General features: G+C 50.3%; 1 protein-coding gene across 1 annotated transcript in view; it reads left to right on the top strand.

Annotated features, from left to right (window-relative positions):
* LOC141245906 (centrosomal protein of 112 kDa-like) overlaps positions 1–2,906 on the top strand; it is a gene marked incomplete at its 5' end in the record, with an annotated part of 41,824 nt that extends 38,918 nt beyond the window's left edge. Inside the window, 2 exons of the mRNA XM_073669099.1 lie at positions 1,624–1,688; positions 2,773–2,906. Coding sequence (XP_073525200.1) covers positions 1,624–1,688; positions 2,773–2,779 — 72 coding nt within the window. The remainder of the gene's footprint in view (positions 1–1,623; positions 1,689–2,772) is intronic.
* Positions 2,907–24,498: the final 21,592 nt, after the last annotated feature.

Raw genomic sequence — 24,498 nt, 5'->3', positions numbered from 1 at the left:
CGCTCCCTCCGAGAGGGAAGGAAGGGGCCGACGCCCGCGCTCCCTCCGAGAGGGAAGGAAGGGGCCGACGCCCGCGCTCCCTCCGAGAGGGAAGGAAGGGGCCGACGCCCGCGCTCCCTCCGAGAGGGAAGGAAGGGGCCGACGCCCGCGCTCCCTCCGAGAGGGAAGGAAGGGGCCGACGCCCGCGCTCCCTCCGAGAGGGAAGGAAGGGGCCGACGCCCGCGCTCCCTCCGAGAGGGAAGGAAGGGGCCGACGCCCGCGCTCCCTCCGAGAGGGAAGGAAGGGGCCGACGCCCGCGCTCCCTCCGAGAGGGAAGGAAGGGGCCGACGCCCGCGCTCCCTCCGAGAGGGAAGGAAGGGGCCGACGCCCGCGCTCCCTCCGAGAGGGAAGGAAGGGGCCGACGCCCGCGCTCCCTCCGAGAGGGAAGGAAGGGGCCGACGCCCGCGCTCCCTCCGAGAGGGAAGGAAGGGGCCGACGCCCGCGCTCCCTCCGAGAGGGAAGGAAGGGGCCGACGCCCGCGCACCCTCCGAGAGGGAAGGAAGGGGCCGACGCCCGCGCACCCTCCGAGAGGGAAGGAAGGGGCCGACGCCCGCGCTCCCTCCGAGAGGGAAGGAAGGGGCCGACGCCGGCGCTCCCTCCGAGAAAGAAGGGGCCGACGCCTGCGCTCCCTCCGAGAGGGAAGGAAGGGGCCGACGCCTGCGCTCCCTCCGAGAGGGAAGGAAGGGGCCGACGCCTGCGCTCCCTCCGAGAGGGAAGGAAGGGGCCGACGCCTGCGCTCCCTCCGAGAGGGAAGGAAGGGGCCGACGCCTGCGCTCCCTCCGAGAGGGAAGGAAGGGGCCGACGCCTGCGCTCCCTCCGAGAGGGAAGGAAGGGGCCGACGCCTGCGCTCCCTCCGAGAGGGAAGGAAGGGGCCGACGCCTGCGCTCCCTCCGAGAGGGAAGGAAGGGGCCGACGCCTGCGCTCCCTCCGAGAGGGAAGGAAGGGGCCGACGCCTGCGCTCCCTCCGAGAGGGAAGGAAGGGGCCGACGCCTGCGCTCCCTCCGAGAGGGAAGGAAGGGGCCGACGCCTGCGCTCCCTCCGAGAGGGAAGGAAGGGGCCGACGCCTGCGCTCCCTCCGAGAGGGAAGGAAGGGGCCGACGCCTGCGCTCCCTCCGAGAGGGAAGGAAGGGGCCGACGCCTGCGCTCCCTCCGAGAGGGAAGGAAGGGGCCGACGCCTGCGCTCCCTCCGAGAGGGAAGGAAGGGGCCGACGCCCGCGCTCCCTCCGAGAGGGAAGGAAGGGGCCGACGCCTGCGCTCCCTCCGTGGAGTACCCCATAAGAAATTTCCCCTCCAACCACTAGATTTACAGGCTGCTTACCATTTGTGCTGCTGCTGGAAACGGTCAACGAGCTGATGCGCGGACCCCACAGCTCAGCGGAGCCCCTGTAATGTAGGTCTGCAGAATGAGCACTGTACAGACACTGGACAAGCAGGGGCGGCTGGGGGACATACGATGTGAACGGACCCCTCCTGAATCTGATCAGAGATCGGCATTGTGTGGCACCTCCTCCCTGCTGGCCCTCGTGCGGACCCCCTCCTCCTCCCTGCTGGCCCCTCCGATCATTAATATGGTTTTCCGCACAGGTGATCTTCCTCCAGAAGAGGGCGCAGGTGCTGCAGGGCGACCTCTCCTTCCATCAGGGTAGACGGTGAGCAGAGGAGCTGGGTGGCATCGGGCTCCGCCGGGGTGGGGGGTGGCGCCGGCACACATTGCGCTCCGCCGGGGTGGGGGGGTGGCGCCGGCACACATCGGGCTCCGCCGGGGTGGGGGGGTGGCGCCGGCACACATCGGGCTCCGCCGGGGGGGGCGTGGCGCCGGCACATATCGGGCTCCGCCGGGGTGGGGGGTGGCGCCGGTACACATCGGGCTCCGCCGGGGGGGCGTGGTGCCGGCACATATCGGGCTCCGCCGGGGTGGGGGGTGGCGCCGGCACACATCGGGCTCCGCCGGGGTGGGGGGGTGGCGCCGGCACACATCGGGCTCCGCCGGGGTGGGGGGTGGCGCCGGCACACATCGGGCTCCGCCGGGGTGGGGGGTGGCGCCGGCACACATCGGGCTCCGCCGGGGGGGCGTGGCGCCGGCACATATCGGGCTCCGCCGGGGTGGGGGGTGGCGCCGGCACACATCGGGCTCCGCCGGGGTGGGGGGGTGGCGCCGGCACACATCGGGCTCCGCCGGGGTGGGGGGTGGCGCCGGCACACATCGGGCTCCGCCGGGGTGGGGGGTGGCGCCGGCACACATCGGGCTCCGCCGGGGGGGCGTGGCGCCGGCACATATCGGGCTCCGCCGGGGTGGGGGGTGGCGCCGGTACACCCTCTGGCCAGTCGTCCCCTCTCTTATGGGCTTTGATCCTCTCCGCGCTCAGGATCTGTTTGCTGTCAGTGAATGGAAATGTTCAGAGGTCTGTGCACTGACACATTGTGACGGACCCTCAGCTCCGTGAGCAGGACAAGGACAGTCACAAAATGTGACGCATATGTCTAGTCACTGACAGCATTCAGAAGACCATGGGGGTCCTGGCTCCAACAGACCCCCAAGAGATGGAAGCCATAACAGAGGTAGCAAAGGGCCCCAAGACCCCTGTAAGCATGACCACGTCTAATGGAAGGTGTCAGCGCCCCCCTGGTAGTCCGCGCCCCTCCCCTACACTCCCAGTAAGCCGTCTTCGGGGCCCAGTCCTCTGGGGGAGGGGAAGATGATGGCTGTGCTAACAGTCCTCTCACTCTTTGCAGGTTGTGATTCCCGCGGCCTGGAGGAGGCGGCGGCACCCGAAGTGGACTCCGCCCACACGCAGTGAGCGCCACCCAGCTGTAATAAAGTGTACCGCCATCAGGAGTTGTGTTTATTGGTGACATCAGTGTGTGCCCCCCGCCCCGGCCAGCGACCCCCTCCTCCGCCCCCGGGCTGTGCCCCTCCCCCATATTTTCTATATTTATATGTTTAATCTGAGATATAAAAAAAAAAAAAACAAAACTTTTTTTATTTTATACATTTTTTGTTTCTCAATTCTTCATTCTAGAATTTCAGATCACGTGATTGCACCCCTCCCTGGGGGGGGTACGGGCCCTCCCCTGCAGTAGTCGCCCCTCCCCGGCAGTAGTCGCCCCTCCCCAGCAGTAGTCGCCCCTCCCCAGCAGTAGTCGCCCCTCTCCGGCAGTAGTCGCCCCTCTCCGGGGCAGCAGTTGCCCCGCCCTGGGGGGGTACCGCCCCTCCCTGGCAGTAGTCGCCCCTCTCCGGCAGTAGTCGCCCCTCCCTGGCAGTAGTCGCCCCTCCCTGGCAGTAGTCGCCCCTCTCCGGCAGTAGTCGCCCCTCTCCGGGGCAGCAGTTGCCCCGCCCTGGGGGGGTACCGCCCCTCCCTGGCAGTAGTCGCCCCTCCCTGGCAGTAGTCGCCCCTCCGGGGCAGCAGTCGCCCCGCCCTGAGGGGGTACGGACCCTCCCTGGCAGTAGTCGCCCCTCCCCAGCAGTAGTCGCCCCTCCCTGGGGGGGGTACGGGCCCTCCCCAGCAGTAGTCGCCCCTCCCTGGGGGGGGTACAGGCCCTCCCCGGCAGTAGTCGCCCCTCCCTGGGGGGGTACGGGCCCTCCCCGGCAGTAGTCGCCCCTCCCTGGGGGGGTACGGGCCCTCTCCGGCAGTAGTCGCCCCTCTCCGGCAGTAGTCGCCCCTCTCCGGCAGTAGTCGCCCCTCTCCGGCAGTAGTCGCCCCTCTCCGGGGCAGCAGTCGCCCCTCCCTGGGGGGGTACCGCCCCTCCCTGGCAGTAGTCGCCCCTCCCTGGCAGTAGTCGCCCCTCCGGGGCAGCAGTCGCCCCGCCCTGAGGTGGTACGGGCCCTCCCCGGCAGTAGTCGCCCCTCCCTGGGGGGGGTACGGGCCCTCCCCGGCAGTAGTCGCCCCTCCCTGGGGGGGGTACGGGCCCTCCCCGGCAGTAGTCGCCCCTCCCTGGGGGGGTACGGGCCCTCCCCGGCAGTAGTCGCCCCTCCCTGGGGGGGTACGGGCCCTCCCCGGCAGTAGTCGCCCCTCCCTGGGGGGGTACGGGCCCTCCCCGGCAGTAGTCGCCTCTCCCTGGGGGGGTACCGGCCCACCCCCGGCAGTAGTCTCACTCACCGGCTCTGCATTTTCTCATTACCGTCTCATGATTTCCAGGCATCGGCTTCACTTTTGCCGACGGCAGCAGAACCTGCGCTAATTCAGACGTGGAGGAAGCAGCACATATTACGGGGGGAGGCGGCGGTGCTGCTGCTGCGGGGTCACCCATCTAAAAAGACCACTCTTCTCCACTTTGATATCTCCCACAGCAGGTCAGCTATTTCCCGTCATTAGGCGGCACCGGATCCCTAACGCTTCGAATCAAAGGATTTCTGAGATTTCTTTTTTTTTTTTTTATGAAATTGCAAGGTGTTGAAATTGTGGGAACGGAGGAGTGGACGGCGTGGGGAAGACAAGAGGCGTGAAGAGCCACGGGAAGCGTGGATAAGAGTGGAGGAGTGGACGGTGCGGGGGAGGAGTGGACGGCGTGGGGAAGACAAGAGGCGTGAAGAGCCACGGGAAGCGTGGATATGAGTGGAGGAGTGGACGGTGCGGGGGAGGAGTGGACGGCGTGGGGAAGACAAGAGGCGTGAAGAGCCACGGGAAGCGTGGATATGAGTGGAGGAGTGGACGGTGCGGGGGAGGAGTGGACGGCGTGGGGAAGACAAGAGGCGTGAAGAGCCACGGGAAGCGTGGATAAGAGTGGAGGAGTGGACGGCGCTGGGGAGGAGTGGACGGCGTGGGGAAGACGAGAGGCGTGAAGAGCCACGGGAAGCGTGGATATGAGTGGAGGAGTGGACGGTGCGGGGGAGGAGTGGACGGCGTGGGGAAGACGAGAGGCGTGAAGAGCCACGGGAAGCGTGGATAAGAGTGGAGGAGTGGACGGCGTGGGGAAGACAAGAGGCGTGAAGCGACACGGGAAGCGTGGATAAGAGTGGAGGAGTGGACGGCGCGGGGGAGGAGTGGACGGCGTGGGGAAGACGAGAGGCGTGAAGAGCCACGGGAAGCGTGGATAAGAGTGGAGGAGTGGACGGCGTGGGGAAGACGAGAGGCGTGAAGAGCCACGGGAAGCGTGGATAAGAGTGGAGGAGTGGACGGTGCGGGGGAGGAGTGGACGGCGTGGGGAAGACGAGAGGCGTGAAGAGCCACGGGAAGCGTGGATAAGAGTGGAGGAGTGGACGGCGCGGGGGAGGAGTGGACGGCGTGGGGAAGACGAGAGGCGTGAAGAGCCACGGGAAGCGTGGATAAGAGTGGAGGAGTGGACGGTGCGGGGGAGGAGTGGACGGCGTGGGGAAGACGAGAGGCGTGAAGAGCCACGGGAAGCGTGGATAAGAGTGGAGGAGTGGACGGCGCGGGGTTGGAGTGGACGGCGTGGGGAAGACAAGAGGCGTGAAGAGCCACGGAAAGCGTGGATAAGAGTGGAGGAGTGGACGGGGTGGGGAAGACAAGAGGCGTGAACAGCCACGGGAAGCGTGGATAATAGTGGAGGAGTGGCCCCATGGAAGACTGGAGGAGTGGACGGCGTGGGGGAGGAGTGGACGGCGTGGGGAAGACAAGAGGCGTGAAGCGCCACGGGAAGCGTGGATAAGAGTGGAGGAGTGGACGGCGTGGGGAAGACGAGAGGCGTGAAGAGCCACGGGAAGCGTGGATAAGAGTGGAGGAGTGGACGGTGCGGGGGAGGAGTGGACGGCGTGGGGAAGACGAGAGGCGTGAAGAGCCACGGGAAGCGTGGATAAGAGTGGAGGAGTGGACGGCGCGGGGGAGGAGTGGACGGCGTGGGGAAGACGAGAGGCGTGAAGAGCCACGGGAAGCGTGGATAAGACTGGAGGAGTGGCCCCATGGAAGACTGGAGGAGTGGACGGCGTGGGGGAGGAGTGGACGGCGTGGGGAAGACGAGAGGCGTGAAGAGCCACGGGAAGCGTGGATAAGAGTGGAGGAGTGGCCCCATGGAAGACTGGAGGAGTGGACGGCGTGGGGGAGGAGTGGACGGCGTGGGGAAGACAAGAGGCGTGAAGCGCCACGGGAAGCGTGGATAAGAGTGGAGGAGTGGACGGCGCGGGGGAGGAGTGGACGGCGTGGGGAAGACGAGAGGCGTGAAGAGCCACGGGAAGCGTGGATAAGAGTGGAGGAGTGGACGGTGCGGGGGAGGAGTGGACGGCGTGGGGAAGACGAGAGGCGTGAAGAGCCACGGGAAGCGTGGATAAGAGTGGAGGAGTGGACGGCGCGGGGGAGGAGTGGACGGCGTGGGGAAGACGAGAGGCGTGAAGAGCCACGGGAAGCGTGGATAAGAGTGGAGGAGTGGCCCCACGGAAGACTGGAGGAGTGGATAAGAGTGGAGGAGTGGACGGCGCGGGGTTGGAGTGGACGGCGTGGGGAAGACAAGAGGCGTGAAGAGCCACGGGAAGCGTGGATAAGAGTGGAGGAGTGGCCCCACGGAAGACTGGAGGAGTGGATAAGAGTGGAGGAGTAGACGGCGTGGGGAAGACGAGAGGCGTGAACAGCCACGGGAAGCGTGGATAAGAGTGGAGGAGTGGCCCCACGGAAGACTGGAGGAGTGGATAAGAGTGGAGGAGTAGACGGCGTGGGGAAGACGAGAGGCGTGAACAGCCACGGGAAGCGTGGATAAGAGTGGAGGAGTGGACGGCGTGGGGGAGGAGTGGACGCCACTGGATAGATGGGAGGAGTGGACGGCATGGGGGAGGAGTGGAGGGCACGGGGAGGAGTGGATAAGAGTGGAGGAGTGGACGCCACTGGGAAGACTGGAGGAGTGGACGGGTCGGGGAGGAGTGGATAAGAGTGGAGGAGTGGATGCCACAGGGAAGACAGGAGGAGTGGATGGCATGGGAGAGGAGTGGACGGCGTGGGGGAGGAGTGGATAAGAGTGGAGGAGTGGACGCCACAGGGAAGACAGGAGGAGTGGAGGGCACAGGGAGGAGTGGATAGGAGTGGATGCCACAGGGAAGACAGGAGGAGTGGATGGCATGGGAGAGGAGTGGACGGCGTGGGGGAGGAGTGGATAAGAGTGGAGGAGTGGATGCCACAGGGAAGACAGGAGGAGTGGACGGCGTGGGGGAGGAGTGGATAAGAGTGGAGGAGTGGACGGCATGGAGGAGGAGTGGAGGGCACGGGGAGGAGTGGATGCCACAGGGAAGACGAGAGGAATGGACGGCGCGGGGAGGAGTGGATAAGAGTGGAGGAGTGGACGCCACAGGGAAGACAGGAGGAGTGGACAGCGTGGGGAAGACTAGGCGTGAACAGCCACGGGAAGCGTGGACGGCGCGGGGAGGAGTGGACAGCGTGGGGGAGGAGTGGATAAGGGTGGTGGAGTGGACGCCACAGGGAAGACAGGAGGAGTGGAGGGCTCGGGGAGGAGTGGATAAGAGTGGAGGAGTGGATGCCACGGCGAAGACACGAGTAATAGATGGCGCGGGGAGGAGTGGACAGCGACGGGAAGTGTGGATAAAAGTGGAGGAGTGGACGCCACAGGGAAGACAGGAGGAGTGGACGGCGCAGGGAGGAGTGGATAAGAGTGGAAGAGTGGACGCCACGGTGAGGAGTGGGGGAGGAGGACACAGCGCGGAGAGGAGTGGATGGTGCGGGGAAGTGTGGATAAGAGTAGAGGAGTGGACGGCGTGGGGGGGGGGGGGGGGGAAGTATCAGGAATTCCAACACACACAGACGGACGACACCAGGGAGATAATGCAATATCTCGCCATTGCGGTCACGCCGTCCGCCTTTCGTCCGGAGTCACGAGCACGCGATCCAGACTACTCTCTACGTAGGTATCGGTGAGCGTATGGCGTCACACCTCGGCGATTCCAAAGCCTGGAATCCGTGTTTAACGCCCTCCGTACGGTCACTGTCAGCTTCACGATAGCACAATTATTAATACTCTCTGCCACCACCGGCCAAGTTTAAAATATAATACAGGCCTGGCTGGACGCCTATGGCTTCGGGAAAGGGAACGATTACAGAACAAAAGAAACAGAACTATTAAACTTTATATTTAATCCAAAAGGGAGGCAGTGTCTAGGAAAAATATATACAAGGATGTTACAAAGGGGACATTAAAATACATAGGCAGTTACACAAATAAAACAGGATAAAAGAAGACAACTTGCACTATACGATCGCGGAGACTATTCAATATAGTTGGAGGAGGGGCTCCCCAGATTATGCTGTTATTGAACAGGACCTGTTGCTTATAATCCTTATACCCCCCTGGCAATGAGTGAGTCTGTACTGTCCATGGGTGAGATCTGGCCACACGCCCCTTGTGGTGACATCATGTGGGCTGGTCTCCAGCCTGTACATTTTTATTAAAACCGCTAACTTCTGTCATTGCTCGTTGATCGCAGAAGCTTGCTAACTACGCCATTATTTCCCTTATGATTTTATCTTTATTTAGATATCACACATCACATAGCTGCAGTCTGCCATAATGGTGTTTTTGCGCTACAGCTCCCTGATTTTGGTTCCAGCCCTGGAAAACTACCTATACGTTCCTGGGCTGATTTGGTCACTACACATATGGCTCCCGTTACTGTCGGACGTATGGAACTCACAATATTTCATAGTTCACATTGGAGTCAGCGCGTCTGCAAATTTCCCTTTGAGGCTCGGGAAGCAGCCTCACGGTTACACGCAAATTAGTGCAAGCCTGCGTTTTAATTACCTCCTCTGTCTTTCAGAGACAAGATGCTTGCTTCCTAACGAAGTTATAACACTCCTTGGCTGGCATTGTTTGCATAAGCTATTTCTCAGGCGTGTGCTAATTGGGGCTTTTGTGCTGAGCAGAGTGGGACAGCTCGGTGGTGATAATTTGCATTAAGACACTGTATAATTGTCATCTCTGGACAAACACTACAGCAGAGGGCATGGGAGAGGGGGCTAATATTCTGTTAATATGTCCCTGACATTAATATGTTCCTGACAGGGAGGAGTGGCCGTCCCTCCAGTCACATCCAGAGCTGCAGTCAGACTTTGTGTCTGGCACCTCTGACTGCAGTGCATTGTGGGAGATGTTGTGATTTCCCCAGTATACAGCATCTCCATCCCCCACAATGCACTGCTTCTTAAGTCTCCTCACACACTGCGGACACCTGACATCTCCACACTTAATGTAATGTTATGAAAGGCGGCTGTGGGGAGGGGGCGCTACCTGCTGCTCGGGGCCTGGGAATCGGTGGTCTCCGGCAGTCCCAGCACCAGTGGGGGGCACGAAATCCCCCTCATTGCTGCCGCCCTGGAATGTCTGCGGAGGCTTCATGGAGCGTCGAGCCGCAGCGATCTCAGGCTTTATGTGGCTGCCGAAAGCAGCGGGGTCTTCTGTCCCCCATAATCCCTCAGACAATGGCTGCCAGGATATCACTGGTTAATAAGCTACGAACACCGAAAGATGTGTACAACCTGGGGTCCTACAGCGGGGGGCCACAGGGCCGACACAAGCTGCAACGCAGGACTACATCCCCAATAGTCAGAAATAAGGGACGCGGAGGGGATGATGGGTGTTATGTACTTGGTGTAAGTCTGATCTACTGTATGTGTGTGGATATGGGTGTATATCCTGTATTATACTCCAGAGCTGCACTCACTATTCTGCTGGTGCAGTCACTGTGTACATACATTACATTACTGATCCTGAGTTACCTCCTGTATTATACTCCAGAGCTGCACTCACTATTCTGCTGGTGCAGTCACTGTGTACATACATTACATTACTGATCCTGAGTTACCTCCTGTATTATACTCCAGAGCTGCACTCACTATTCTGCTGGTGCAGTCACTGTGTACATACATTACATTACTGATCCTGAATTACATCCTGTATTATACTCCAGAGCTGCACTCACTATTCTGCTGGTGCAGTCACTGTGTACATACATTACATTACTGATCCTGAGTTACATCCTGTATTATACTCCAGAGCTGCACTCACTATTCTGCTGGTGTAGTCACTGTGTACATACATTACATTACTGATCCTGAGTTACATCCTGTATTATACTCCAGAGCTGCACTCACTATTCTGCTGGTGCAGTCACTGTGTACATACATTACATTACTGATCCTGAGTTACATCCTGTATTATACTCCAGAGCTGCACTCACTATTCTGCTGGTGCAGTCACTGTGTACATACATTACATTACTGATCCTGAGTTACCTCCTGTATTATACCCCAGAGCTGCACTCACTATTCTGCTGGTGCAGTCACTGGGTACATACATTACATTACTGATCCTGAGTTATATCCTGTATTATACCCCAGAGCTGCACTCACTATTCTGCTGGTGCAGTCACTGTGTACATACATTACATTACTGATCCTGAGTTACATCCTGTATTATACCCCAGAGCTGCACTCACTATTCTACTTGTGCAGTCACTGGGTACATACATTACATTACTGATCCTGAGTTACCTCCTGTATTATACTCCAGAGCTGCACTCACTATTCTGCTGGAGCAGTCACTGTATACATACATTACATTACTGATCCTGAGTTACATCCTGTATTATACTCCAGAGCTGCACTCACTATTCTGCTGGTTCAGTCATTATGTACATACATTACATTACTGATCCTGAGTTACATCCTGTATTATACTCCAGAGCTGAACTCACTATTCTGCTGGTGCAGTCATTATGTACATACATTACATTACTGATCCTGAGTTACATCCTGTATTATACTCCAGAGTTGCACTCACTATTCTGCTGGTGCAGTCACTGTGTACATACATTACATTACTGATCCTGAGTTACATCCTGTATTATACTCCAGAGCTGCACTCACTATTCTGCTGGTGCAGTCACTGTGTACATACATTACATTACTGATCCTGAGTTACATCCTGTATTATACTCCAGAGCTGCACTCACTATTCTGCTGGTGCAGTCACTGTGTACATACATTACATTACTGATCCTGAGTTACATCCTGTATTATACTCCAGAGCTGCACTCACTATTCTACTTGTGCAGTCACTGGGTACATACATTACATTACTGATCCTGAGTTACCTCCTGTATTATACTCCAGAGCTGCACTCACTATTCTGCTGGTGAGTCACTGTGTACATACATTACATTACTGATCCTGAGTTACATCCTGTATTATACTCCAGAGCTGCACTCACTATTCTGCTGGTGCAGTCACTGTGTACATACATTACATTACTGATCCTGAGTTACATCCTGTATTATACTCCAGAGCTGCACTCACTATTCTGCTGGTGCAGTCACTGTGTACATACATTACATTACTGATCCTGAGTTACATCCTGTATTATACTCCAGAGCTGCACTCACTATTCTGCTGGTGCAGTCACTGTGTACATACATTACATTACTGATCCTGAGTTACATCCTGTATTATACCCCAGAGCTGCACTCACTATTCTGCTGGTGCAGTCACTGGGTACATACATTACATTACTGATCCTGAGTTACATCCTGTATTATACTCCAGAGCTGCACTCACTATTCTTCTGGTGCAGTCACTGTGTACATACATTACATTACTGATCCTGAGTTACATCCTGTATTATACTCCAGAGCTGCACTCACTATTCTGCTGGTGAGTCACTGTGTACATACATTACATTACTGATCCTGAGTTACATCCTGTATTATACTCCAGAGCTGCATTCACTATTCTGCTGGTGCAGTCACTGTGTACATACATTACTGATCCTGAGTTACATCCTGTATTATACTCCAGAGCTGCACTCGCTATTCTGCTGGTGCAGTCACTGTGTACATACATTACATTACTGATCCTGAGTTACATCCTGTATTATACCCCAGAGCTGCACTCGCTATTCTGCTGGTGCAGTCACTGTGTACATACATTACATTACTGATCCTGAGTTACATCCTGTATTATACTCCAGAGCTGCACTCACTATTCTGCTGGTGCAGTCACTGTGTACATACATTACTGATCCTGAGTTACATCCTGTATTATACTCCAGAGCTGGACTCACTATTCTGCTGGTGCAGTCACTGTGTACATACATTACATTACTGATCCTGAGTTACATCCTGTATTATACTCCAGAGCTGCACTCACTATTCTGCTGGTGCAGTCACTGTGTACATACATTACATTACTGATCCTGAGTTACATCCTGTATTATACTCCAGAGCTGGACTCACTATTCTGCTGGTGCAGTCACTGTGTACATACATTACATTACTGATCCTGAGTTATATCCTGTATTATACTCCAGAGCTTCACTCACTATTCTGCTGGTGCAGTCACTGTGTACATACATTACATTACTGATCCTGAGTTACATCCTGTATTATACTCCAGAGCTGCACTCACTATTCTGCTGGTGCAGTCACTGTGTACATACATTACATTACTGATCCTGAGTTACCTCCTGTATTATACTCCAGAGCTGCACTCACTATTCTGCTGGTGAGTCACTGTGTACATACATTACATTACTGATCCTGAGTTACCTCCTGTATTATACTCCAGAGCTGCACTCACTATTCTGCTGGTGCAGTCACTGTGTACATACATTACATTACTGATCCTGAGTTACCTCCTGTATTATACTCCAGAGCTGCACTCACTATTCTGCTGGTGAGTCACTGTGTACATACATTACATTACTGATCCTGAGTTACCTCCTGTATTATACTCCAGAGCTGCACTCACTATTCTGCTGGTGCAGTCACTGTGTACATACATTACATTACTGATCCTGAGTTACCTCCTGTATTATACTCCAGAGCTGCACTCACTATTCTGCTAGTGAGTCACTGTGTACATACATTACATTACTGATCCTGAGTTACATCCTGTATTATACTCCAGAGCTGCACTCACTATTCTGCTGGTGAGTCACTGTGTACATACATTACATTACTGATCCTGAGTTACCTCCTGTATTATACTCCAGAGCTGCACTCACTATTCTGCTGGTGAGTCACTGTGTACATACATTACATTACTGATCCTGAGTTACATCCTGTATTATACTCCAGAGCTGCACTCACTATTCTGCTGGTGAGTCACTGTGTACATACATTACATTACTGATCCTGAGTTACATCCTGTATTATACTCCAGAGCTGCACTCACTATTCTGCTGGTGGAGTCACTGTGTACATACATTACATTACTGATCCTGAGTTACATCCTGTATTATACCCCAGAGCTGCACTCACTATTCTGCTGGTGCAGTCACTGGGTACATACATTACATTACTGATCCTGAGTTGCCTCCTGTATTATACCCCAGAGCTGTACTCACTATTCTGCTGGTGCAGTCACTGTGTACATACATTACATTACTGATCCTGAGTTATATCCTGTATTATACCCCAGAGCTGCACTCACTATTCTGCTGGTGCAGTCACTGTGTACATACATTACATTACTGATCCTGAGTTACATCCTGTATTATACCCCAGAGCTGCACTCACTATTCTGCTGGTGAGTCACTGTGTACATACATTACATCCTGTATTATACTCCAGAGCTGCACTCACTATTCTGCTGGAGCAGTCATTATGTACATAAATTACATTACTGATCCTGAGTTACATCCTGTATTATACTCCAGAGCTGGACTCACTATTCTGCTGGTTCAGTCATTATGTACATAAATTACATTACTGATCCTGAGTTACATCCTGTATTATACTCCAGAGCTGAACTCACTATTCTGCTGGTGCAGTCATTATGTACATACATTACATTACTGATCCTGAGTTACATCCTGTATTATACTCCAGAGCTGGACTCACTATTCTGCTGGTGCAGTCACTGTGTACATACATTACATTACTGATCCTGAGTTACATCCTGTATTATACTCCAGAGCTGCACTCACTATTCTGCTGGTGCAGACACTGTGTACATACATTACATTACTGATCCTGAGTTACCTCCTGTATTATACTCCAGAGCTGGACTCACTATTCTGCTGGTGTAGTCACTGTGTACATACATTACATTACTGATCCTGAGTTACCTCCTGTATTATACCCCAGAGCTGCACTCACTATTCTGCTGGTGCAGTCATTATGTACATACATTACATTACTGATCCTGAGTTACATCCTGTATTATACCCCAGAGCTGCACTCACTATTCTACTTGTGCAGTCACTGGGTACATACATTACATTACTGATCCTGAGTTACCTCCTGTATTATACTCCAGAGCTGCACTCACTATTCTGCTGGTGCAGTCACTGTGTACATACATTACATTGCTGATCCTGAGTTACATCCTATATTATACTCCAGAGCTGAACTCACTATTCTGCTGGTGCAGTCACTGTGTACATACATTACATTACTGATCCTGAGTTACCTCCAGTATTATACCCCAGAGCTGCACTCACTATTCTGCTGGAGCAGTCACTGTGTATATACATTACATTACTGATCCTGAGTTACATCCTGTATTATACTCCAGAGCTGCACTCACTATTCTGCTGGTGAGTCACTGTGTACATACATTACATTACTGATCCTGAGTTACATCCTGTATTATACTCCAGAGCTGCACTCACTATTGTGCTGGTGCAGTCACTGTGTACATACATTACATTACTGATCCTGAGTTACATCCTGTATTATACTCCAGAGCTGCACTCACTATTCTGCTGGTGCAGTCACTGTGTACATACATTACATTACTGATCCTGAGTTACATCCTGTACTATACTCCAGAGCTGCACTCGCTATTCTGCTGGTGCAGTCACTGTGTACATACATTACATTACTGATCCTGAGTTACATCCTGTATAATACCCCAGAGCTGCACTCACTATTCTACTGGTGCAGTCACTGGGTACATACATTACATTACTGATCCTGAGTTACCTCCTGTATTATACTCCAGAGCTGCACTCACTATTCTGCTGGTGCAGTCACTGGGTACATACATTACATTACTGATCCTGAGTTATATCCTGTATTATACCCCAGAGCTGCACTCACTATTCTGCTGGTGCAGTCACTGTGTACATACATTACATTACTGATCCTGAGTTACATCCTGTATTATACCCCAGAGCTGTACTCACTATTCTGCTGGTGCAGTCACTGGGTACATACATTACATTACTGATCCTGAGTTATATCCTGTATTATACCCCAGAGCTGCACTCACTATTCTGCTGGTGCAGTCACTGTGTACATACATTACATTACTGATCCTGAGTTACATCCTGTATTATACCCCAGAGCTGCACTCACTATTCTGCTGGTGAGTCACTGTGTACATACATTACATCCTGTATTATACTCCAGAGCTGCACTCACTATTCTGCTGGAGCAGTCATTATGTACATAAATTACATTACTGATCCTGAGTTACATCCTGTATTATACTCCAGAGCTGGACTCACTATTCTGCTGGTTCAGTCATTATGTACATAAATTACATTACTGATCCTGAGTTACATCCTGTATTATACTCCAGAGCTGAACTCACTATTCTGCTGGTGCAGTCATTATGTACATACATTACATTACTGATCCTGAGTTACATCCTGTATTATACTCCAGAGCTGGACTCACTATTCTGCTGGTGCAGTCACTGTGTACATACATTACATTACTGATCCTGAGTTACCTCCTGTATTATACTCCAGAGCTGCACTCACTATTCTGCTGGTGCAGTCACTGTGTACATACATTACATTACTGATCCTGAGTTACATCCTGTATTATACTCCAGAGCTGCACTCACTATTCTGCTGGTGCAGTCACTGTGTACATACATTACATTACTGATCCTGAGTTACATCCTGTATTATACTCCAGAGCTGCACTCACTATTCTGCTGGTGCAGACACTGTGTACATACATTACATTACTGATCCTGAGTTACCTCCTGTATTATACTCCAGAGCTGGACTCACTATTCTGCTGGTGTAGTCACTGTGTACATACATTACATTACTGATCCTGAGTTACCTCCTGTATTATACCCCAGAGCTGCACTCACTATTCTGCTGGTGCAGTCATTATGTACATACATTACATTACTGATCCTGAGTTACATCCTGTATTATACCCCAGAGCTGCACTCACTATTCTACTTGTGCAGTCACTGGGTACATACATTACATTACTGATCCTGAGTTACCTCCTGTATTATACTCCAGAGCTGCACTCACTATTCTGCTGGTGAGTCACTGTGTACATACATTACATTGCTGATCCTGAGTTACATCCTATATTATACTCCAGAGCTGAACTCACTATTCTGCTGGTGCAGTCACTGTGTACATACATTACATTACTGATCCTGAGTTACCTCCAGTATTATACCCCAGAGCTGCACTCACTATTCTGCTGGAGCAGTCACTGTGTATATACATTACATTACTGATCCTGAGTTACATCCTGTATTATACTCCAGAGCTGCACTCACTATTCTGCTGGTGAGTCACTGTGTACATACATTACATTACTGATCCTGAGTTACATCCTGTATTATACTCCAGAGCTGCACTCACTATTGTGCTGGTGCAGTCACTGTGTACATACATTACATTACTGATCCTGAGTTACATCCTGTATTATACTCCAGAGCTGCACTCACTATTCTGCTGGTGCAGTCACTGTGTACATACATTACATTACTGATCCTGAGTTACATCCTGTACTATACTCCAGAGCTGCACTCGCTATTCTGCTGGTGCAGTCACTGTGTGCATACATTACATTACTGATCCGGAGTTACATCCTGTATTATACCCCAGAGCTGCACTCACTATTCTGCTGGTGCAGTCACTGTGTATATACATTACATTACTGATCCTGAGTTACATCCTGTATTATACTCCAGAGCTGCACTCACTATTCTGCTGGTGCAGTCACTGTGTACATACATTACATTACTGATCCTGAGTTACATCCTGTATTATACTCCAGAGCTGCACTCACTATTCTGCTGGTGCAGTCACTGGGTACATAAATTACATTACTGATCCTGAGTTACATCCTGTATTATACCCCAGAGCTGCACTCACTATTCTGCTGGTGCAGTCACTGTGTACATACATTACATTACTGATCCTGAGTTACATCCTGTATTATACTCCAGAGCTGGACTCACTATTCTGCTGGTGCAGTCTTTATGTACATACATTACATTACTGATCCTGAGTTACATCCTGTATTATACTCCAGAGCTGCACTCACTATTCTGCTGGTGAGTCACTGTGTACATACATTACATTACTGATCCTGAGTTACCTCCTGTATTATACTCCAGAGCTGCACTCACTATTCTGCTGGAGCAGTCACTGTATACATACATTACATTACTGATCCTGAGTTACATCCTGTATTATACTCCAGAGCTGCACTCACTATTCTGCTGGTGCAGTCACTGTGTACATACATTACTGATCCTGAGTTACCTCCTGTATTATACTCCAGAGCTGCACTCACTATTCTGCTGGTGCAGTCACTGTGTACATACATTACATTACTGATCCGGAGTTACCTCCTGTATTATACTCCAGAGCTGCACTCACTATTCTGCTGGTGCAGTCACTGTGTACATACATTACATTACTGATCCTGAGTTACATCCTGTATTATACTACAGAGCTGCACTCCCTATTCTGCTGGTGCAGTCACTGTGTACATACATTACATTACTGATCCTGAGTTACCTCCTGTATTATACTCCAGAGCTGCACTCACTATTCTGCTGGTGCAGTCACTGGGTACATACATTACATTACTGATCCTGAGTTATATCCTGTATTATACCCCAAAGCTGCACTCACTATTCTGCTGGTGCAGTCACTGTGTACATACATTACATTACTGATCCTGAGTTACCTCCTGTATTATACCCCAGAGCTGCACTCACTATTCTGCTGGTGCAGTCACTATGTACATACATTACATTACTGATCCTGAGTTACCTCCTGTATTATACTCCAGAGCTGCACTCACTATTCTGCTGGTGCAGTCACTGTGTACATACATTACATTACTGATCCTGAGTTACCTCCTGTATTATACCCCAGAGCTGCACTCACTATTCTGCTGGTGCAGTCACTGTGTACATACATTACATTACTGATCCTGAGTTACCTCCTGTATTATACTCCAGAGCTGCACTCACTATTCTACTTGTGCAGTCACTGGGTACATACATTACATTACTGATCCTGAGTTACCTCCTGTATTATACTCCAGAGCTGCACTCACTATTCTGCTGGTGAGTCACTGTGTACATACATTACATCCTGTATTATACTCCAGAGCTGCACTCACTATTCTGCTGGAGCAGTCACTGTATACATACATTACATTACTGATCCTGAGTTACATCCTGTATTATACTCCAGAGCTGGACTCACTATTCTGCTGGTTCAGTCATTATGTACATACATTACATTACTGATCCTGAGTTACATCCTGTATTATACTCCAGAGCTGAACTCACTATTCTGCTGGTGCAGTCATTATGTACATACATTACATTACTGATCCTGAGTTACATCCTGTATTATACTCCAGAGCTGCACTCACTATTCTGCTGGTGGAGTCACTGTGTACATACATTACATTACTGATCCTGAGTTAGCTCCTGTATTATACTCCAGAGCTGCACTCACTATTCTGCTGGTGCCGTCACTGTGTACATACATTACATTACTGATCCTGAGATACATCCTGTATTATACTCCAGAGCTGCACTCACTATTCTGCTGGTGCAGTCACTGTGTACATACATTACATTACTGATCCTGAGTTACCTCCTTTTTTATACTCCAGAGCTGCACTCACTATTCTGCTGGTGCAGTCACTGTGTACATACATTACTGATCCTGAGTTACATCCTGTACTATACTCCAGAGCTGCACTCGCTATTCTGCTGGTGCAGTCACTGTGTACATACATTACATTACTGATCCGGAGTTACATCCTGTATTATACCCCAGAGCTGCACTCACTATTCTGCTGGTGCAGTCACTGTGTATATACATTACATTACTGATCCTGAGTTACATCCTGTATTATACTCCAGAGCTGGACTCACTATTCTGCTGGTGCAGTCTTTATGTACATACATTACATTACTGATCCTGAGTTACATCCTGTATTATACTCCAGAGCTGCACTCACTATTCTGCTGGTGCAGTCACTGTGTACATACATTACATTACTGATCCTGAGTTACATCCTGTATTATACTCCAGAGCTGCACTCACTATTCTGCTGGTGGAGTCACTGTGTACATAAATTACATTACTGATCCTGAGTTACATCCTGTATTATACCCCAGAGCTGCACTCACTATTCTGCTGGTGCAGTCACTGTGTACATACATTACATTACTGATCCTGAGTTACATCCTGTATTATACTCCAGAGCTGGACTCACTATTCTGCTGGTGCAGTCACTGTGTATATACATTACATTACTGATCCTGAGTTACCTCCTGTATTATACTCCAGAGCTGCACTCACTATTCTGCTGGTGCAGTCACTGTGTACATACATTACATTACTGATCCTGAGTTACATCCTGTATTATACTCCAGAGCTGCACTCACTATTCTGCTGGTGAGTCACTGTGTACATACATTACATTACTGATCCTGAGTTACATCCTGTATTGTACTCCAGAGCTGCACTCACTATTCTGCTGGTGAGTCACTGTGTACATACATTACATTACTGATCCTGAGTTACATCCTGTATTATACTCCAGAGCTGCACTCACTATTCTGCTGGAGCAGTCACTGTGTACATACATTACTGATCCTGAGTTACATCCTGTATTATACTCCAGAGCTGCACTCACTATTCTGCTGGTGCAGTCACTGTGTACATACATTACATTACTGATCCTGAGTTACATCCTGTATTATACTACAGAGCTGCACTCACTATTCTGCTGGTGCAGTCACTGTGTACATACATTACATTACTGATCCTGAGTTACCTCCTGTATTATACTCCAGAGCTGCACTCACTATTCTGCTGGTGCAGTCACTGTGTACATACATTACATTACTAATCCTGAGTTACATCCTGTATTATACTACAGAGCTGCACTCCCTATTCTGCTGGTGCAGTCACTGTGTACATACATTACATTACTGATCCTGAGTTACATCCTGTATTATACTACAGAGCTGCACTCACTATTCTGCTGGTGCAGTCACTGTGTACATACATTACATTACTGATCCTGAGTTACCTCCTGTATTATACCCCAGAGCTGCACTCACTATTCTGCTGGTGCAGTCACTATGTACATACATTACATTACTGATCCTGAGTTACCTCCTGTATTATACTCCAGAGCTGCACTCACTATTCTGCTGGTGCAGTCACTGTGTACATACATTACATTACTGATCCTGAGTTACCTCCTGTATTATACCCCAGAGCTGCACTCACTATTCTGCTGGTGCAGTCACTGGGTACATACATTACATTACTGATCCTGAGTTACATCCTGTATTATACTCCAGAGCTGCACTCACTATTCTGCTGGTGCAGTCACTGTGTACATACATCACATTACTGATCCTGAGTTACATCCTGTATTATACTCCAGAGCTGCACTCACTATTCTGCTGGTGCAGTCACTGTGTACATACATTACATTACTGATCCTGAGTTACCTCCTGTATTATACCCCAGAGCTGCACTCACTATTCTGCTGGTGCAGTCACTGTGTACATACATTACATTACTGATCCTGAGTTACATCCTGTATTATACTCCAGAGCTGCACTCACTATTCTGCTGGTGAGTCACTGTGTACATACATTACATTACTGATCCTGAGTTACATCCTGTATTGTACTCCAGAGCTGCACTCACTATTCTGCTGGTGAGTCACTGTGTACATACATTACATTACTGATCCTGAGTTACATCCTGTATTATACTCCAGAGCTGCACTCACTATTCTGCTGGAGCAGTCACTGTGTACATACATTACTGATCCTGAGTTACATCCTGTATTATACTCCAGAGCTGCACTCACTATTCTGCTGGTGCAGTCACTGTGTACATACATTACATTACTGATCCTGAGTTACATCCTGTATTATACTACAGAGCTGCACTCACTATTCTGCTGGTGCAGTCACTGTGTACATACATTACATTACTGATCCTGAGTTACCTCCTGTATTATACTCCAGAGCTGCACTCACTATTCTGCTGGTGCAGTCACTGTGTACATACATTACATTACTAATCCTGAGTTACATCCTGTATTATACTACAGAGCTGCACTCCCTATTCTGCTGGTGCAGTCACTGTGTACATACATTACATTACTGATCCTGAGTTACATCCTGTATTATACTCCAGAGCTGCACTCACTATTCTGCTGGTGAGTCATTGTGTACATACATTACATTACTGATCCTGAGTTACATCCTGTATTATACTCGAGAGCTGCACTCACTATTCTGCTGGAGCAGTCACTGTATACATACATTACATTACTGATCCTGAGTTACATCCTGTATTATACTCCAGAGCTGAACTCACTATTCTGCTGGTGCAGTCATTATGTACATACATTACATTACTGATCCTGAGTTACATCCTGTATTATACTCCAGAGCTGAACTCACTATTCTGCTGGTGCAGTCACTGTGTACATACATTACATTACTGATCCTGAGTTACCTCCTTTATTATACTCCAGAGCTGCACTCACTATTCTGCTGGTGCAGTCACTGTGTACATACATTACATTACTGATCCTGAGTTACATCCTGTATTATACTCCAGAGCTGCACTCACTATTCTGCTGGTGCAGTCACTGTGTACATACATTACATTACTGATCCTGAGTTACCTCCTGTATTATACTCCAGAGCTGCACTCACTATTCTGCTGGTGCAGTCACTGTGTACATACATTACATTACTGATCCTGAGTTACATCCTGTATTATACTACAGAGCTGCACTCACTATTCTGCTGGTGCAGCCACTGTGTACATACATTACATTACTGATCCTGAGTTACCTCCTGTATTATACTCCAGAGCTGCACTCACTATTCTGCTGGTGCAGTCACTGTGTACATACATTACATTACTGATCCTGAGTTACTTCCTGTATTATACCCCAGAGCTGCACTCACTATTCTGCTGGTGCAGTCACTGTGTACATACATTACATTACTGATCCTGAGTTACCTCCTGTATTATACTCCAGAGCTGCACTCACTATTCTACTGGTGCAGTCACTGTGCACATACATTACATTACTGATCCTGAGTTACCTCCTGTATTATACTCCAGAGCTGCACTCACTATTCTGCTGGTGCAGTCACTGTGTACATACATTACATTACTGATCCTGAGTTACATCCTGTATTATACTCCAGAGCTGCACTCACTATTCTGCTGGTGCAGTCACTGTGTACATACATTACATTACTGATCCTGAGTTACCTCCTGTATTATACTCCAGAGCTGCACTCACTATTCTGCTGGTGCAGTCACTGTGTACATACATTACATTACTGATCCTGAGTTACATCCTGTATTATACTCCAGAGCTGCACTCACTATTCTGCTGGTGCAGTCACTGTGTACATACATTACATTACTGATCCTGAGTTACCTCCTGTATTATACTACAGAGCTGCACTCACTATTCTGCTGGTGCAGTCACTGTGTACATACATTACATTACTGATCCTGAGTTACATCCTGTATTATACTACAGAGCTGCACTCACTATTCTGCTGGTGCAGCCACTGTGTACATACATTACATTACTGATCCTGAGTTACCTCCTGTATTATACTCCAGAGCTGCACTCACTATTCTGCTGGTGCAGTCACTGTGTACATACATTACATTACTGATCCTGAGTTACTTCCTGTATTATACCCCAGAGCTGCACTCACTATTCTGCTGGTGCAGTCACTGTGTACATACATTACATTACTGATCCTGAGTTACCTCCTGTATTATACTCCAGAGCTGCACTCACTATTCTACTGGTGCAGTCACTGTGCACATACATTACATTACTGATCCTGAGTTACCTCCTGTATTATACTCCAGAGCTGCACTCACTATTCTGCTGGTGCAGTCACTGTGTACATACATTACATTACTGATCCTGAGTTACATCCTGTATTATACTCCAGAGCTGCACTCACTATTCTGCTGGTGCAGTCACTGTGTACATACATTACATTACTGATCCTGAGTTACCTCCTGTATTATACTCCAGAGCTGCACTCACTATTCTGCTGGTGAGTCACTGTGTACATACATTACATTACAGATCCTGAGTTACCTCCTGTATTATACTCCAGAGCTGCACTCACTATTCTGCTGGTGCAGTCACTGTGTACATACATTACATTACTGATCCTGAGTTACCTCCTGTATTATACTCCAGAGCTGCACTCACTATTCTGCTGGTGCAGTCACTGTGTACATACATTACATTACTGATCCTGAGTTACATCCTGTATTATACCCCAGAGCTGCACTCACTATTCTGCTGGTGCAGTCCCTGTGTACATACATTACATTACTGAACCTGAGTTACATCCTGTATTATATTCCAGAGCTGCACTCACTATTCTGCTGGTGCAGTCACTGTGTACATACATTACATTACTGATCCTGAGTTACATCCTGTATTATACTCCAGAGCTGCACTCCCTATTCTGCTGGTGCAGTCACTGTGTACATACATTACATTACTGATCCTGAGTTACATCCTGTATTATACTCCAGAGCTGCACTCACTATTCTGCTGGTGCAGTCACTGTGTACATACATTACATTACTGATCCTGAGTTACATCCTGTATTATACCCCAGAGCTGCACTCACTATTCTGCTGGTGCAGTCACTGTGTACATACATTACATTACTGATCCTGAGTTACATCCTGTATTATACCCCAGAGCTGCACTCACTATTCTGCTGGTGCAGTCACTGTGTACATACATTACTGATCCTGAGTTACATCCTGTATTATATTCCAGAGCTGCACTCACTATTCTGCTGGTGCAGTCACTGTGTACATACATTACATTACTGATCCTGAGTTACATCCTGTATTATACCCCAGAGCTGCACTCACTATTCTGCTGGTGCAGTCACTGTGTACATACATTACTGATCCTGAGTTACATCCTGTATTATACTCCAGAGCTGCACTCACTATTCTGCTGGTGCAGTCACTGTGTACATACATTACAGTACTGATCCTGAGTTACATCCTGTATTATACCCCAGAGCTGCACTCACTATTCTGCTGGTGCAGTCACTGTGTACATACATTACATTACTGATCCTGAGTTACATCCTGTATTATACCCCAGAGCTGCACTCTCTATTCTGCTGGTGCAGTCACTGTGTACATACATTACATTACTGATCCTGAGTTACATCCTGTATTATACTCCAGAGCTGCACTCAC

Source organism: Phyllobates terribilis, unplaced genomic scaffold (genome assembly GCF_046119375.1).
Source record: "Phyllobates terribilis strain yellow unplaced genomic scaffold, ASM4611937v1 Scaffold_2312__1_contigs__length_143223, whole genome shotgun sequence".
NCBI lineage: Eukaryota > Metazoa > Chordata > Amphibia > Anura > Dendrobatidae > Phyllobates > Phyllobates terribilis.
The sequence above is the reverse complement of the archived record's forward strand: the minus strand, read 5'-3'. Positions and strand labels throughout refer to the sequence as shown.